General features: G+C 43.9%; 1 protein-coding gene across 1 annotated transcript in view; it reads left to right on the forward strand.

Moving 5' to 3' along the window:
- Positions 1–18,488, forward strand: part of LOC115458905 (trifunctional purine biosynthetic protein adenosine-3-like) — an 81,727-nt gene that overhangs the window by 44,204 nt on the left and 19,035 nt on the right. Inside the window, exons 11-17 of the mRNA XM_030188751.1 lie at positions 3,777–3,859; positions 7,680–7,789; positions 9,371–9,569; positions 11,340–11,591; positions 13,345–13,497; positions 13,720–13,923; positions 15,902–16,042. Of these exons, the coding sequence (XP_030044611.1) occupies positions 3,777–3,859; positions 7,680–7,789; positions 9,371–9,569; positions 11,340–11,591; positions 13,345–13,497; positions 13,720–13,923; positions 15,902–16,042 (1,142 nt within the window). The remainder of the gene's footprint in view (positions 1–3,776; positions 3,860–7,679; positions 7,790–9,370; positions 9,570–11,339; positions 11,592–13,344; positions 13,498–13,719; positions 13,924–15,901; positions 16,043–18,488) is intronic.

Below are 18,488 nucleotides of genomic sequence, written 5' to 3' on the forward strand. Positions count from 1 at the left end.
AAAAAAGCTCGCACCCACTGCAAGAACCTGTGGTTTCAGCTGCAAAAAAAAAGCTTTTCTGCGTTTCTACATGGCACAAGCCACATCAGAAAAATTTACAGCTTAGCACCACAAAAGAGGAAATCTTTTTTTCTTAAAATCTCTGAAGACATACTTCTTTAACAAAGCCTACAATGAGATCTGATAACCGGCAGCCTCACTAATATACCTCACCAACCCAATCAGTTACGGAAGCCCACCCTCTATAACTACCCTAATCACTCCCTTCCTTCTTCTACCCTCCCTTACTTAAACTATGCACAATTTTACTGTATCTGATATCCTGATGTTAACATAATCATGTAAGCCACATTGAGCCCGCAAATAGGTGGGAAAACGTGGGATACAAATGCAATAAATAAATAAAAAATTATTTTTATCTTTTTCAGAAATAAAGGAAACCAATAGAGTGGTGCACTCTGATATCTTGTCTTGAGATGTTTCTAAAAATGTCACATTAAAGGACTTAATTGAGCCCAAAACATCAGGTTCACGTTCACCCTCCTCTTGATTTACCTTAACCACATTTTTAGGCAAATAATAACAACAAGAAAAAAATCGGATTGTTGTCAGATTCTGGAATCACTGACTGCCTTGAGATATTGTCTAAATGATATCTCAGGTGACAACAAAGAACAAACTGGCAAATTTAAGATATGAAGATTTTTACTTCTATCCTCATTTTCTATAACTGTCTATGTACAGACAAACTGTCTTTAATTGCAGAAGTCTTTATAGCATGAAAAGTCTCACACTGAGCTTCTAGAATTGTCGAACAGCTGGAGGAGTAGCCTAGTGGTTAGTGCAGCAGACTTTGATCCTGGGAAACTGGGTTCACTTCTCACTGCAACTCCTTGTGGCTCTGGGCACTTTAATCAAATTTTTTTTTTTGTTTTGTTACATTTGTACCCCACACTTTCCCACTCATGGCAGGCTCAATGCAGCTTACATGGGGCAATGGAGGGTTAAGTGACTTGCCCAGAGTCACAAGGAGCTGCATGTGCCTGAAGTGGGAATCAAACTCAGTTCCTCAGAACCAAAGTCCACCACCCTAACCACTAGGCCACTCCAATCATAGATATTTTTTTTTTTTTAAGCCATTTAATATGTCATTAAGGGGGTAATTCCATAAGGAGCTATGTAGATTTAAACAGCAAATATGCATGTAAATGCAAAAATTGTGTTCATTTATACACATATGTGTATATGTGTGTCAATGGTAATAATCTGGCTATCTGCTATTCTGTAAGTATGCACATATTTGTGGTAGCCTGTACTTAAGAACATAAGAATAGCCATACTGGGTTAGACCAATGGTCCATCTAGGCCAATATCCTGTTTCCAACAGTGGCCAATCCAGGTCACAAGTACCTGGCAGAAACTCAAACAGTAGCAGCATTCCATGCTACCAAATCCCACGGCAAGCAGTGGCTTCCCCATGTCTATCTCAATAGTAGACTAAGGACTTTTCCTCCAGGAACTTGTCCAAACCTTTTTTAAACGCAGATACGCTAACTTCTGTTACCACATCCTACGACAACAATGTCCAAAACTTAAAAGCTTAACATTAACTGTATGCCTCACCCATTGCTCCACACAAACCACACCTTATAAATGCCCACCTTGAGGTGGGCATTTACAGGGTGGAGTCCATGTGGAGCAATGGGCGAGCCATATACTTATGCACATAACTTATAGAATAGTATGTTACATATGTATGTCCTGTTTGGGCCTGTTGGTGTTGGGTCTCAGAACCAGCAACCTGATACCCTTCCCATACAAATTCCCCAACTGATTTCTTAGACCCTCCGGCTTGATAAGTACCAAAAACAACTATACAAGAGAAGCTTCTCACATTACCAAAGTTTTATTCTTACCCAAGAACATGAAAAATAAGAAATAATAGAACGTTAGGAGTAGCACATAAGAAGCAGGGCAGTGGAGGAACATAAAAAAGGGAGGAGCCGTGGAGATAGTCGCATATTCCTTAAACTATTGAGATAGACTGAGGAAGATTTTCATGGACTCCCTTTGTCTTCCAGACCAGGCAGGTATATAGGCTGTAGTACAAAGAACTGGTTCTCAGGTACACATCATACTATGGACAATCTTCCAGACATCTACCAAAGTTACTTCCCCAGAAGGAACAACTTCCTCAGATGTAATTTTCTCAGTTTATTGAACTGGCTTAAGAGAGTTAGGCAACTCAAGTGTATATAGACCAGTGGCATACCTAGCACAGTTGCCACCCAAGGCAGAGCACTCCTCCTCCAGGTGTGACATCCCCCCTCTCTCCTTCAAGCAAGGGGGTGTACTTAGTAGTCACATGGCCCAGCTCTGGATATGCAGGATATGCCATTTGTTTCTTACAATTGCCCACATAAAAATATATATTGCATTTCCTTAAAAGTTACATCGTCAGCACATCCTCAAATAAAAGCAATCTGTATCTCACTTCAAAGGAGTCAGGATTCCTTTCCCATAGACCCTACTGCAATTATGCCATTCTCCTATCCTGTCCTGAATTGCAGGATTTTCTGTCTCTCTCCTCTGTCAGCCCCGCCCCCTTGTCACCTGGAACTTGGCTTTGATCTGCATCCTAAAAGTCTCTCAAAGGCTAATTGAACAGCTCATCTTAAACAGTGAATGGCAATGACTCATTGTATTTCACTTGCCTGTCAGAGGAAGGTAGGGAGGAGGGTGGGGTACTTGCTCCACCTGGCCTGCTCAATATCATTGTAATTTACAGAAAAAAAAGAAATCTCCACTTCTCATAGTCTGTATATTAATTCTTAGATATTAGATATTTAGCAGTACTAAAACTGCTTGGTCTAGACCTTCATAAGTACAAAGTACACCTCCACCAACAGTCCCCAATCTAGGCCTGAGCATTTATACCTGCTCTGTGCCTGACCGTTTATAGTTTTTGGGGGTTTATTATACTGCCATTAGTTACCTTGCAGATCACAACAGTGTACAATTCTAAAAACAAAGGAAAAAAAAACAGAAAAGAACTACAAACATGGATAGGACAGTGATCGAAGATCCCAATCATTTAGCCTTGCAAACATTAATGGAGGGAAGGGAAGAGTGAGGGGGGAATATTACAGGAACTGGGTGGGAAAACAATAGCACTTTATGCGGGATTAAATGCTTGCTGAAAGAGCCGTGTTTTCAGTAATGTTCTGAATCTTTTAAACGATAATTCTGCATGAATTGAAAGGGACTTAGAATTCCAAAGGAAAGGTGTAGTAAAGAAGGCCCAATGTCGGGCGGATTCCAGGTGAGCAGAGTGGGGGTTAGGAAGGTATAGTCGATGGTCATTTATTGAGCGAAGGAGATGTGCAAGGGAATAGGGAATAGTGAGGTTAGAGAGATATGGGGGGGGGGGGGGGGGGGGGGTAACCTGAACTATAAGCTTTGAAAGCGAGTGTAAGAGTTTTTAAAACACCTACATATATATTTGGGTATCCTAGTATTCTTATGCGAGAAAGTAGACGCTTACTTTCTTTTATGGACTAGGCGTCCAATAGGCACCCGTTTATAGAATTACCCTCTAAGGGCCTGTTCTTCCGTTTTGTGTCTATGGGCCTAAATCTACATTATTTCAAGAATGTGAAATATAAATGTTGATTTTTGTAATTACCTGCAAGAGAGTATGATTTCTTGGCTGCATTGTATGCCTGGTACAGTTTTTGCTAATTGTACTTCATCGACTGTTTGCTGAATTTTTTCAGATGTCTGGAGTACCAAACCAGCAGTGAGGACCCAGCTGTCACAGATATTACCACAGATACTCTTAAACTATTGTTGCCAGCCGGTAAGGTTTAAGACCTGCTGTGTTTAGTATGTTAAAAAGCCATGCCAAGTCTCTCTCTTCGCTGGGAAGGTCATGGGATGTACCGTATTTTTCGGACTATAAGACGCACCGGACCATAAGACGCACCTAGGTTTTAGAGGAGGGAAATAGGAAAAAAAAATTTTCCTTTTTCCCTCCTCTAAAACCTAGGTGCTCCGGTGCGTCTTGTCCGAGTTCGGGATCGCCCTCCCCCCGGCCCTGTCACCACTTCTCCCTACTCACGTCACGTGATCTTCCCTGGTGGTCTAGTGACGTCGGGGCAGGAAAGAGCCCCCTCTTTCCTGCCCAGCGCGCTGCTCTCCATCCTCCTGTATGCTGCCTGACGGTCTCGGTGAGATTCAAAATGGCCGCCGAGAATTGAAGTCTCGGTGGCCATTTTGAATCTCGCCGAGACCGTCAGGCAGCATACAGGAGGACGGAGAGCAGCGCGCTGGGCAGGAAAGAGGGGGCTCTTTCCTGCCCCGACGTCACTAGACCACCAGGGAAGATCGCGTGACGTGAGTAGGGAGAAGAGGTGACAGGGCCGGGGGGAGGGCGATCCCGAACTCGGGGGGAGGGCGGGAGGGAGGGAAATCTCTACCTTCGGACTATAAGACGCACCCCACATTTTCCTCCCAAATTTTGGGGGAAAAAAGTGCGTCTTATAGTCCGAAAAATACGGTATGTACATCTTTCACACTGGCTCTTGGACTGATGATCCACCAGAGCAGAGAGCTGGAGCAGTATTAGGGCAGATTCAGAGTAAGCAAAACCATGCTTCACTCGCCATGGTCACCCCTTCTCTTTTCCTTCCATGGGCACTTCTTTCATATCATTAGGTGTGAAAGGCACTTTCATTGTCCCCCACCCTGCTGCTGTTTCAACCTAATTGCCTGCCCTTCGGATGGAGGGAGAGATGAAGGGTTGGAAGACAGAGGCAGGTTTGGGGGGGGGGGGGACTGCAAGGAACAAATATAGTGGGAACAAAAAATGCACTACAGAGGAGATCATAGTGCAGTGGGGCTGGATATGTATTTTGCATGTTTAGGTTACAGTGAAGTGAGATTGTTCGAGCAGCGCATTCACACTGCAGTGAAAGTGTAGTGCACTGACAATACTGCCATTTTTCTCAATGTCTTGTCAGTATTTTACATAACTTAAGTACATAAGTATTGCCATACTGGGACAGACCGAAAGTCCATCAAGCCCAGCATCCTGTTCCCAACAGTGGCAAATCCAGGTCACACAAGTACCTGGCAAGATCCCAAAACAGTGCAATACATGCTGCTTATTCTAGAAATAAGCAGTGGATTTTCCCTAAGTCCATTTTAGCAGTGATCTATGGATTTTTCCTTTAGGAAGCAATCCAAATCTTTTTAAAACTACTTTTACTACATTCTCTGGCAATGAATTCCAGAGTTTAATTATATGTTGAGTGAAGAAATATTTTCTCCGACTCGTTTTAAATTTACTACTTTGTAGCTTCATTGCATGCCCCCTAGTCCTATATTTAGAGTAAACAAGCGATTCACATCTGCCCATTCCACTGACCCTCTATCTGCCGCATTTTCTTTATGTTTCAACGGGTTTTTTTTCTTTATAACATTTTAATATACATAATAATATTCAATCAAGAATAATAATACACAATACTGAAAAAGCATAAGGAAAAAGGTAATACGAAATTAACGAAGTGTTATCGTCCACAAATAAGGTAAATGATCCAAGAATTAAGAAATATTAAACAAGCTATTTAGTACCCAGCTTATAATCAATTCTGTTAAACCAAGACTGCGCCATGTTCTGCCGACTTACTCGAAGCTGCTTTACAGTGTTACATTCGGGTCTAAATTTTCACAATAATACTCTCTTTACCTTTCAAAAAATCATCCAACTGTTTGGGTTCAAAAAATTGATATTGTTTTGTGTGAAGGAGAATCCTCCACACACAAGGAAATTTCAAAAGAAACTTTGCTCCATGTTTCAACGGTTTTTATTGATGATTCAACAGAGTAACATATCCATAAGATTCAACCTATCACTGTTTCAATAACATAACGTCCTTCTGTACATTAGTCATAAACTGCGATCATCAAAGTTTTGTTACCGTTTTCGCCCCTTGCCCTTACAAAGCCCTTTATATTCCCATAATTTTATTGATGGTTTCACATATAAACACATGTATTTGCTTAAGTACCTGACAGTTCTGAACTTTGTCAAACGTATATACAGTAATCCTATGCTGCTATCATCAAATTTTATTTTGTTACATTCCACCCCCCCCATCCCCCTTAATCTTTATTGCCTTTAACATTTCCTTGTGCGAATAAAGAAACAGTCTACAACACTGAACATTAAACTCGACCATGAATTCCAATAGTTATTGCTCATATGTTATTCTTGTTTGATCACCTTGTTAAATATTATACCCCCCCCCCCTCCCACTCATCTCCGTCCCCCCTTTCCCTTCCTTTAAAAGTACCTCACCGCGCTTCATGGTCTCTCACGCTCATCCTCTTCACCTTCTTACTCTTCTGCTATGTGTGGTATGGTACATTACCCCCCCCCCCCCCCCTTTTTTTGTGCTACTGACAACTTTATCTGCCATTATCCTCACTGTCTTGTGTTCCCTTTTCAACCCCCCCCCCCCCCACCTTTACTCTGTCTTCTATTGTGTTGAAAGTTTATTTAACCTGCCGCATTTTCTTTAAAATGGCTGCCGAGACTTCCAGTGGCGGCCTCGCAAGACTTCAGTGGAAGTCTCGGCAGCCGTTTTTAAAGAGCGATGTGGCAACAGGGAGGGTCAGCGCCGGCAGCGGGCAGGAAAGACTGGGGATCTTTCCCGCCCCAAAGACTCCACTAGATCACAAGGGTGGCCTTGAGAATGTGCTGGGAGTGCACTCTGCAGCTCAGGGGAGGGGAGGTAAGGAGTCAGATCGTGGCAATGGTGGGGAGCAGGAGAGAGTGCCACGGGTCCCCTGGCGGTGCGGGGCCCTGTGCAACCGCTCCTGTCGCCCCTGCCTAAGACCAGCCTTGCTTAAAATCATCTCCCTTCAGTCTTTGCCTGGACAACAGCACTCATAGACTGCCTGAGATCTGCACCGGTACTTTCTCTGTGAACCGTCCCACCCTTTCTAACGCAACTTCCTGTTCTGTGAACGGAGGGATGGTTCACAGAGAAAGCCCCAGTGCAAGCTACAGGCAGCCTAGGAGTGCCACTGCCTGGGTGAAGACTGGAGCGGAGCAGGAGATCTTAAGGTACCGGGGTGGGGGGGCGCAGGGTAGCATGCATCCGTTAAAAATTTCTGCCTACACCACTGGTTGGGGCGGAGCAGAAATTTACCTGGTTAGTGGCAATATTCAATTTACTAACCAGAATAAGTCAAGGGATAAAGCTAGGACAGCAAAATGTCCTAATTGTATCTGCCAAGCTACCTGAGCACTGAGTTGAATATTGGCCAGTGCCTGGGTAACTTCTGGGTAGCCCAAACATGGCCTGGGCTTAATTTAGCAGTCAGTGGCTTAAAAACTGCTGATCGTCACAGGCTGAATATTGGACCCTCAGGTTATTTTAGCCTTTTTCGTTTGCTTGTGCATGTGGAAACTGGGTATCCATGTTTCTACCAATGGGCATTATTCAAAAATTCTGTTCCCTATTTGTTTGGGGCCTATGAGGACATTCTTGTTGAATTTCCTCATAGGCCCCTTATACATATTGCCAGTTTCTAAATAGCAAGAGATAACAGATCCCACCTTGTCTGCACTGTCAGAAAGCTGTGTAACCACTATTTGTCCTTGACAGGTTGTCACAGAGAGCTTGGACGGTCAACTGCTATCTTTGACTTGAAAGCAGCAGGTTACAGGGATCCCATACTGGTGTCCACAATGAATAGTGTTAGAGACCAGCTGAAGGTAATCCAGTGCTTTATCATTTTGTAATCATTGTGGTCCAAGCCAGTCCTGCAGGCACACCTAACCGATCTGGTTTCCAGAACTGCAACCATAAATGTGCATGACATAGGCTTGTATACATGTCTTTCTCTCTCCTCTCTACATACTTTGCCCAATGTCTCTCTCCGTCATAAGTACATAAGTAATGCCGCACTGTCCACGACAGCGACCAATCCAGGCCAAGGGCACCTGGCAAGCTTCCCAAACGTACAAACATTCTATACATGTTATTCACGGAATTTCCCTCATACTCTGCCCATCATCTGTCTGTCTGCTGCCTGTCCCCTGTTCCAGTGGCATACTGAGGGAACGGCAGGAGGAGGCCATGGCTCCTGTGTGCCAACCTAAGGGGGGAAGGGGAGCCAGGACACAGGAACTAAGGGGAGAAACAGAGTTGTTGCCTGGACGGGACAGAGAAGATTGGTCAAGCTGCTGACAGAGATAGCAGCAAGAGGCTCTGGGGTGATTTTTCTTCCCCTTCCTTCTTTCATTAGCCCTGACTCAGCTTTATATTTAAGCCTGGCTGGGGGAGGGAAGAAGGAATAAACAGGCGCTAAGGAGTCTAGAGGCTGGAAAGGAGAATGAAGGAAGAGGCAGGAAGCAGGAGGTGAGGTTGAGGAAAGAAAGGTGGTAGAGAGGAAAGAAGGGAGCAGCAGGAGATAGGAAGAAAAATGTTTCTTTTCAACATTTTTGTAAGCAATATTGCAGAAGGGCTATTGGGGAAAAAATTTTTGTGGGCACTACCAGAATCTGCAACAGGGTAGACACCATGGAAGATGTGGGAAACATGATGAGGGATCTAGTGAAGCTTGAGGAAAGGGTTAAGTATCAAGTTATCTAGTTTATTTGATATACCAGTCATCAGGCAGATCATCTGAGCAGTTTACATGCCAGAATTTAAAAAAAAATAATACAAATTAAAACATAAAATACACAATTGCATATTAACAATTTATCACAATAAAATCAACAATATACATGTGAAGTATAATAGGTATGAACAATTAACATAAAATAATGTAATGCAGTAGCAGGACAAGAACGATTCAGGTCCTTATTTAGGGAATTAACAGATGCACTCTTTCATGTATATTCATTGTGGATATGCTAGAAACTGGACTAGAGGGCGTCACGTGATGGATAGCCATTATTTCAAAAACTGCCCTCCCTCCCTCCAGTTCCAACCTAGCCAAACTCTTTCCCTTCCCTTAACTCTGACCTAGCCCCACTTTTCTCCTTGCCCCAACCCAATCTGGCTTAGCCCCACTTCCTGTCTTTCAGCTTGTTTCATTCTGTCTCTAAACATCTCTAAAGTGCTATCACAGTTTCTCCATCTCTAGAGTACAGTCACAGCATTTCCTCTTTTCTGTCTCCGGTTGTGTCTGTTTCTGATCACTTTGCTACTGTCTCTTCTTTTTCTGTCCCGCCTTGTTTCTTTCCACCCCTAGGGCACTGCCACTCTTTCTTCACATGTCTCTATGTGTCCCAGTTTGTGTCTCCATCTTGAGCATCATCACAGCTTCTCCTCCCCTCTCTCTACAGATTGCACAGATGTGCAGTAAGCATGACACCATGGGCCAGGATCTGGTTGCGATGTGTGTTAATGACATCTTGGCTCAGGGAGCAGAACTTCTCTTTTTCTTCGATTATTTCGCCTACGGGAGACTGAATGATGATGTGGCTGAAGCTGTTGTAGCTGGAATAGCAGAAGCCTGTAAAATCGCAGGATGTGCTGTCCTGGGTATGATTATTTATTTATTTATCTCTGCATTTGTACCCCACATTTTCCAATCTAGATGTCGGTTCAATGTGGCTTACAGTTTACTTCGGATAGACAACTTACAATGTTGTTTGGAGTAGTCGAGAGCTTAGTTCATGATTTGTTGGTGACCAAGCAGCAAGGTGTGTTGGTTGTTGTTCAGGCCAACTGTGTGGGTTCATCAAAGAAAAACTTTCTGAAGAAGTGGGCCTTCAGGTGTTTGCGGAAGGTTGTGTAGTAATTCCTTTAGTTTGGTGCATTTGGTATTGTGTTCCAAATCTTGGGGCAAATGTAAGTGAAGCTGGTTGAGTATGAAGATTTGTATTTTAGTCCTTGGCACTTAGGGAAGTGTAGTGCTCCCTTGACACAATTTTGTCCCTCCTGCCCCCCCCCTCTCGGCAGGGCCGCCGAGAGGGGGGGGCAGGAGGGACAAAATTCCTTGGGCACTGGCCTCCAAGGGGGGCCCAGCGCCGCCCCCCCTCCCTCCATCCACCACCAGGCCAGGCCCCCCTGAATTCAAATCCTAGCGCCTCACCTCGACCTCGCTCCGTGTGAAAGAAGCACAACAGCGGCAGTCTGCAGATCGCCTCCCTTCGGGCCTTCCCTCCCTGTGTCCCGCCCTCGTGCAAGTTATGTCAGACGAGGGTGGGACACAGGAAGGGAAGGCCCAAAGGGAGGCGATCTGCAGACTGCCGCTGCTGCGCTTCTTTCACATGGAACAAGGTCAAGGTGAGGCGCTATGATTTGAATTCAGGGGGCCCGGCCCGGTGGTGAACGGAGGGGGGGCGGCAAGGATGACCTCGGGGGGGGGCGGCAGCGGGGCCCCAGGGGCGACCTTGCCCCGTTCCGGCCCAGTGTCTCGGCAGCCCTGGATATAGGTAATTCAATTAGGTTTGACATGTATTTTGGTGCTTGACTGAAGATTATTCTGTAGGCCAGTGAGCATAACTTGAATGATATACGTGATTTGATGGGTAGCCAGTGTAGATTTTAGAGCTCTCCCTTTTCTCAGTTCCTGGACCAGTTGCTCCAAAAAGCAGTCATTTATTATGTCTAGGAACTTTACCTCTCTAGCGCTCCCTAATGTAACATTTATCCAGTCAATATTGGGGTAATTGAAATCACCCATTATTATGCTGTTGCCCAATTCACCAGCTTTCCTAATGTCTGTAAACACTTCTTCACCTGTCTGTTCGGAGTGGAGGAGTAGTCTAATGGATAATGCAGCGGGCTTTGATCCTGGTGACCTGGATTCAATTCCCAATGTAGCTCCGTGTGATCTTGGGCAAGTCATTTAACCCTCCATTGCCCCATGTACAAAACAGTGGCGTAGCTATGTGGGGCCACGGTGGCCTGCAGTGGTGTGCTGGAGCAGGCTCTCGAGAGCTGTTTGTTAAGTTATTAAGAATTTTGGGAGCCGGTTCTCCATGGCTACTTTAACAAATGGATCCCAAAATGTGGGCTTGGGCCCCTCCTGAATTCTCTTTTACTTTGCTGCCGAGAGAGAGCCCCCTGTTAGCAATTTACCAGCACACCCCTGCCTGGGCCCCCGTAGATTTGGCCCTGGACCCCTCTGCTGATGACCCTCTCAACCTCCCCTCCCGCTGCCAAGCCTCCCCCGCCGTCGCCTACCTTTGCTTGCATGGACCCCATCCCCCACCAGCCATGGTCCTCTTCTTCCGGCGCAAGGCTTCATTCTGGTTCTGTGAGTCTGACGTCCTGAGTTTAAAAAAAAAAATCTAATCCGCACAGGTGGAGAGACTGCAGAAATGCCGGGCATGTACTCCCCTGGAGAATACGACCTTGCTGGGTTTGCGGTTGGCGCAGTGGAGCGTGGGCACATGCTCCCACAGCTGGAGAGGATACGCGATGGGGATATTGTCATTGGAATAGCTTCTTCTGGGCTGCACAGCAGTGGCTTTAGCCTCGTGAGAAAGATTCTTGAAAAGTCTTCCTTGACGTACTCCTCCCCTGCTCCTGAGCGTGGAGAGCACCATACTTGGGGTACGTTGAGTGATCATCTCTACTTAGCTTTATAGAGTATGGGACTTAAAATAGAGTGCCACTTTGTGGTACTGGGCAGAAGAGGCTACGCTACAGGACTGGATGAGACCTGTTCTGACACAAACAGTTTGACATTCACTCACCATTATGAACTGTACTAGGATAACAAAACTCACAAAGAAAAAAAAAAATTTTCATTAGCCTGGCTGCTTTCTCTTGCTCCTTGTATGGTTTATGGTAGAGCTTCCCAACCTGTAGGTCAGGACCTCAAATGGGGTCACAAAACCCACATTTAGATTTCAGTCAATACTGGGGTAATTGGAAATCACCCATTATTATATACTACCCTGTTTCCACGAAAGTAAGACAACCCCCGAAAATAAGACCTAGTAGAGGTTTTCCTGACTTGGTAGATATAAGGCCTCCCCCGAAAGTAAGACCTAGCAAATTTTTGTTTGAAAGCAGGGCCGCCGAGAGCCAGACAAGGCCGCCCCCAGGCTGCCCCCCCCACCCGAGGTCGCCGGGCCCCCTCCACCCAACCCTCCGTTGCTCCCAGAACTAACCTTAAATGCCTCCTTTCACCTTCGCAGCAAGCAGCAGCAGGGCAGACCTCTCCTTCCTTCCGTGCCCCGCCCTCGCGGACGTTACGTCAGGCGAGGGCGGGACACGGAAGGAAGGAGTGGCCTGCCCTGCTGCTGCTTGCTGCGAAGGTGAAAGGAGGCATTTAAGGTTAGTTCCGGGAGGGCAGGCGGGCCAACCCCGATCCAACCCCGATGTTTGCCCGAAAAATAAGACAGCCCCTGAAAATAAGACCTAGCACATTTTTGGGGGCAAAAATTAATATAAGACAGTGTCTTATTTTCGGGGAAACACGGTATTGCCCAATTTACCAGCTTTCCTAATGTCTTAAACATTTCTTTATCTGTCTGTTTATTCAGCCAGCGTGAAAGAGTAGCCTAATGGTTAGTGCAGTAGGTTTGATCCTGGTGACCTGGGTTCAATTCCCACTGCAGCTCCTTGTGACCTTGGGGAAGTCACTTAGCCCTCCATTGCCCCAGGTACAAAACCCACATTTAGGGCCATACAATATTGGGGTAACTGGAAATCACCCATTATTATACTATTGCCCAATTTACCAGCTTTCCTAATTCCTAATTAGCGCATGCTAAACGCTAAAGATGCCTGTATATTCTTATGCAAATTTCAAAATTAATCCCAGGCACATACACCCTTCATCACTGTAATATGCACATGTGGTGTACTTAATATGTTGTATCATAGGATCTTCAGAGTTAGCTGCATCAGGCAGTAAAGTGCAAATCGTCATTGATCCATTGATTCACTATGGGCATTAGTTATCAACAATGCTCAAACCTTAACTGGCAACTGGTTCCCACTCCCCCTCCCAACAAAAATTTTAAAAAGAAAATCACGCTTAATTAGCGTGCACAAAGAGTCAATATACCGTAAAACACCTTAACACATTTTGCAATAACCATTTTTTATACGCTAATTACATGTTAGGGCTTATCACCCTTTAATGAAAGGACTTCAAAATCTCAGGTTCGGGGGGGGGGGGGGGGGTCTAGGGCCTGAAAGATAATTGAAGGGGTACAGGGCTGAAAGTTTGTTTACAGAACCTAATATCCAAAGCAATCAATCAATCAATAAATAATAAAATCCTCGCGCTAGCCATGCCACTAGAACACTCCTGTACTATGATCTGTATTTGTATAATCTTGTATATTCACAGGAGAACTCCTACTAACCCCAACAAAGATCTACAATAAGACACTTTTAGCTGTCCTCCGGTCGGGGTATGTAAAAGCCTACGCTCAAATCACTGGGGGAGGCTTCCTGGAGAACATCCCCAGAGTTCTGCCAGAGTTTCTCGCTGTACGCTTAGGTAAGGTTTTGGATTGGGCATTCCATGTTTACTTCTAATTTTATTTGCAAATAAAATCAGAACTAAACAAGGCACGCCTAGTCCAGAAGATATATCATATCTGTATTTACCTGTATATTCGTGACCTAATAAACCTGCTCGTTCATGTCTTTCCATAAAAATCAGCGGATGGCCTGCATGGGCCCAATAATATCAACTAATGTGTCTGACCTAAATTTACAGATGCCCATCACTGGAAGATCCCTGAATTCTTCTCCTGGCTGCAAAAAGAAGGTGCGTTCTCAGAAGAGGAGATGGCCCGGACCTTTAACTGTGGCATTGGCGCCGTCCTGGTGGTGGAGAAGAAGATGGCAGAGCAGGTTCTGAGGACTATACAGAAGCACGAGGAAGCATGGCTGATTGGGATGGTGGAACCACAGCAGAAAGGTTACTCATTATTTTACAACTGCACGATAACCTTTACCCTCCCCTAAACTTATCTATCAGGTTTACTGAATAAACTGAACATTAGCAGATACGAATATAAAGATAATAACTATTTTAGGGCCCTTTTACTAAAAAAAACGTTAAGCCCTTAATGTATGATTCACGCACATGAACAGGCTACAAAACAAAAAAACAAAAGGCGTACAACTGCTTACAAAACAGTAAATATAAAACAACAAAGCAGTAGGATCAATGCATTTATTGGAACAATGCATTTATTGGAACAATACCCGACGTGGCCACATTTCGCCCTCAGGCTGCGTCAGGGGTATAAACTATGAAAACAAAACAAGAATATAAAAACATATATAGCCATACATAATAACAATATCATAAGCATGATTCAACATATATAAAGCAGTAATTAAAAAAAAAATGTCATAGATATGATTCAGCATACGTATATAAAAAAAAGCTTAAAAACATATATAGCCATACATAATATCATCTGCAAAAATCATCACAAAACATCACATATAAAATTTTATCAAAACATCTATAGTTCTCAAATCGCATATATATCTCTCAATAATAATAAAATTTAAAAAAATTATTTATTAAAATGTTTAAATAATAACAATAAGAACTATAGATGTTTTGATAAAATGTTATATGTGATGTTTTGTGATGATTTTTGCAGATGATATTATGTATGGCTATATATGTTTTTAAGCTTTTTTTATATATATGCTGAATCATGTCTATGACATTTTTTTTTAATTACTGCTTTATATATGTTGAATCATGCTTATGATATTGTTATTATGTATGGCTATACATGTTTTTATATTCTTGTTTTGTTTTCATAGTTTATACCCCTGACGCAGCCTGAGGGCGAAACGTGGCCACGTCGGGTATTGTTCCAATAAATGCATTGATCCCACTGCTTTGTTGTTTTACATGAACAGGCTACTGCATAAACAAGTTAAAGTGTGCTGTGGTATTTTGCCTGTTCACACACACTAACCTATGTGTTACTGATTTTTTTTTTTACAAATATTTTGGGGAGGAGGAATGTCATGGGCAGAGAGTGGGAGTGGAAGCATTAACCAGGTAGCATGTTATACTTAATGTTCACTATCTGGTTAACACAGAGTTAACATTAAAACACTTACAGGCCAATGCTCAGAATCAAACACGGATCCTAGAGGCGATTAGCAGCAAACTTAGCACCCGCATTAGTAAGCGCAGAATGCTCAGAGGGTCTAGCGCGAGAGACAATGAGCCTGCCAAAGATTAGCGCAAATAGCATTCTAATGCAGTCGAATCGAGGTTAATGAGGCCATTTCCTATTCCCTCCCAATGCTCTAAGAACAGCGCACAGAACAAAGCCACCTTACCGCTGAAATAAATGACGCCAGCTGAGAACAGGCATCAGGGTGTTTGGAGAGAAGATTCTTTCTTGAAAATCTGCCGGTTTTTATATAATTTGGAAGCAGAAGGAAGCCCACGCAAGCCCCTAAGCGCTGGAAGCGAGAAACAAATGTGTACGAGTCAGATCAAACCCTCTGAATATTCTGCACTCACTAATGCGGGCGCTAGTCCGATGCTCATTGCCTCTAGCACCCGTGTTTAGTTCTGAGCATCGCCCCGTCAGAGATGCAATTGGTGAATAGAAGGAATGTGCACAGAAAAACATGTTTGGTTCATTTGGGGATTTTTTTAGCCTGATTTCCAGATTCTTTTTATACATTTCAGAAATTGCGTGTAAAATTTAATTAACACACAGATTTTTAAACAATGCAAATCAATTCTATGCATATTAATTCAGAGTTCATAGGCACATGAAGTTCATTTAGTGTGTGCTCTTTATACACAAAACAATTGCCAAATTGGAAACCAAATGCACATCCCTGATAAGTAGTAACATTTGTGTTTCTTTATATACTACTTTATCCTTTTCTCATTTTGTCTAAAGGTTCTCAGCGTGTTGAGATCTGTAATTTACTGAAAGCATTACAAGCAAATGAGTCCCAGGCAACAGCTTCCAATAATTACCTGTCAGGCAGAGTACAAGAGAGGAAAGCAAGGGTGGCAGTTCTTACCTCGTCAGGAACAGGTAAATTTACATAGCCCACTGTGCACAATATCCCTTAGGCCCTGATGCTGAAAACTCCAGTGCTGTTCCAAATAGCACCATAAAAATACTGCTGAACAATGCACAACAACGCCCTAATGCTCAACACTAATGAGATGCAAATATAGGCACCAGTGGCGTAGCTAGGTGGGGCGCTAGGTGGGGCACAGTATATGTCATCACAGGAACTGTCACGTCTGTGGCCGTGCCCCCTCTCAGACTCACCTTATTTCCTGTGGTCAGCTTCTGAGCTGGCTTCTGTCTGTTCTTGTGAGTTAGTTCTGTCTCTGTCGTTGTGTGCTGGCTGCATTAGATTGTCTGTGTACTGTCACCCATTCCAGATTTCAGCCTAGTCCAGTCCGGATCTTCCGGGCTGCCAGACTTGCTTGCTTGGATTGAACCTGCCCAACTCCTGTAGTTGCCTGGTGAATGCTGCAGTTGAGCCTCAGCTGCTGCTGGGCTTATTAGCCATTTTGAAACTCTCTGCCTTGCCTTTGCATTGCGCTTAAGGCCCTGGTATGTTGGTGCTTGTTGCACTTTTGCTAGTCCAGTTGTTTGTCTGAGATTCTTGCCTGATTCTAGTGTTCTGTGTGTAGTTTAACTTAGGTGTTTGCTTGTTTCCTTGCCTTGTTTCTTGTTGGTATTTCTGTGTTTAGTCTCTGTTTGTCTGTCAGTATTTGTTCCCCTTTTCAGTAGCTGCTTGCAGCTTTTAGTCCTGCCCTTTAGCTTTCCCTGCCTTGCCCTGCTGCCCCTGTATGTTCATTCCCCTCTGACCCTCAGTCCTGGTTCAGCCTAGTGGGTATCCAGTCCTGCCTTGTCCAGTAAGTCCTGCCGGCCACCTGCAGCCAGGATCTCAACTCCTGGTGAAAAGTGGCCAAGTGCAGGTGAAGTTTAAGGGTACCGGCTCTGCTTATTCCTGCTTGTTTGCCTCTGCTGCAACTCCAGTCCGGGGTTCCAGTCCTGTTCTGCCTAGTCTCCAGTGTGGGGTGGTTTTGCCTGCCACTGCCGCTCCTCGGCAGTGGCCCAAGGGCTCACAAACCTAGTTCCTGTTTGGAAAACATGACAGGAACAAAATATAAGAAAACCAATGGACTGCATTAGTGGCTTATTATTATTATTTATTGCATTTGTATCCCACATTTTCCCACCTATTTGCAGGCTCAATGTGGCTTACAATACATCATGAATAGTGGAAATATATAAGAGAATATACATTTAGTATTACATAGGATCTTGGGTAACATGATATTGATGAAACATGATAGTAGTGTAACAAGCAAATGTTATAAGACCATTCTGGGTATATTTGTAGGAGTTCACATTTGTTGATCTTTGTGGTATGCCTTGTTAAAGAGATGGGTCTTCAGTAGTTTGCGGAAGTTAGCCTGTTTAGTTATGTTTAAACAGAAGAAATCTGCATGAAACAAAATATTTATTTTTATTTGGATTTATAAAACCAGTTGTCCCTGAAACATGCCTCAAAACAGAATAATCCATTTGTGTATCTACAATGTAAACTTCTACAAAACAGATGAAGTTAAGATGTGCTGTTCCTGAGGTGATGGTCACAATTTTAATATTTTTACTTGCAATTAAGAAGACAGGTTGCCTGCTCTGGCCAGTCCAAGGATCTCTTCTGCGTCCTATCTCCTGATGTAACTTCCCGTTTCCTTGTAGGTAGGACGCAACAGAGACAGCCTGTATTAATCATTGCCCGCCACAGCCCCTGAGCAACAACACAGACACTGCTGGCTAGCTGACACCAACCAGCACCTATTTTATAAAAGTCTGCTCCCCCTGATGTCAAAATCTGGCTACGCCTCTGATTGGCACACTCATATCATTGAGCATTAGAGAGATCAGCAGGAGGATTGTGCTGGCGTTACATGTCGGGAAGAGGCCATTTATCTTTAAAAAGACTGTTCCAGTTGTACTTCGATGCAGCAGTTGTTCGGTTCTTAACAGGACATGTCTTGCAAACATATGCATCAATCTGTGTACATAGATGGCAGGGAGAAGAAAGAAGAAGGCACCTTTTATAAAGCTTGGGCTGCCACCTGTCTATTTTACCTCTTTATTAATACATGCACAACGCTTCCTTTCTCCTAAAGGAAAATCTTGCAGCTACATCTTAAAAGGTATTTTACCTGGCCTGGATTATTATAGGGAATAGAAAGAGAAAAAGAAATCGGGCTTCAGCAGCTCAGAAAGAAACGGAGAAGCCAGCTAACTTTTAAGGGCTGGATCCCCTTTAGCTGCACTTACCGGCAGCTGTTCCTCCTCTTCCCTCCTCCTTCTCTGACCTTTCTGGGCATTCACTTAAGAGCTGTGCTTGACGCACAACTCTTCAGCGCATGCTCCATGCACAATCCTCCTCCTTAACTCCCTAATGCTCAACGTTAGCAAAACACCCAAATTTCCATGTCAT

This window comes from Microcaecilia unicolor, unplaced genomic scaffold, assembly GCF_901765095.1.
Source record: "Microcaecilia unicolor unplaced genomic scaffold, aMicUni1.1, whole genome shotgun sequence".
Lineage (NCBI taxonomy): Eukaryota > Metazoa > Chordata > Amphibia > Gymnophiona > Siphonopidae > Microcaecilia > Microcaecilia unicolor.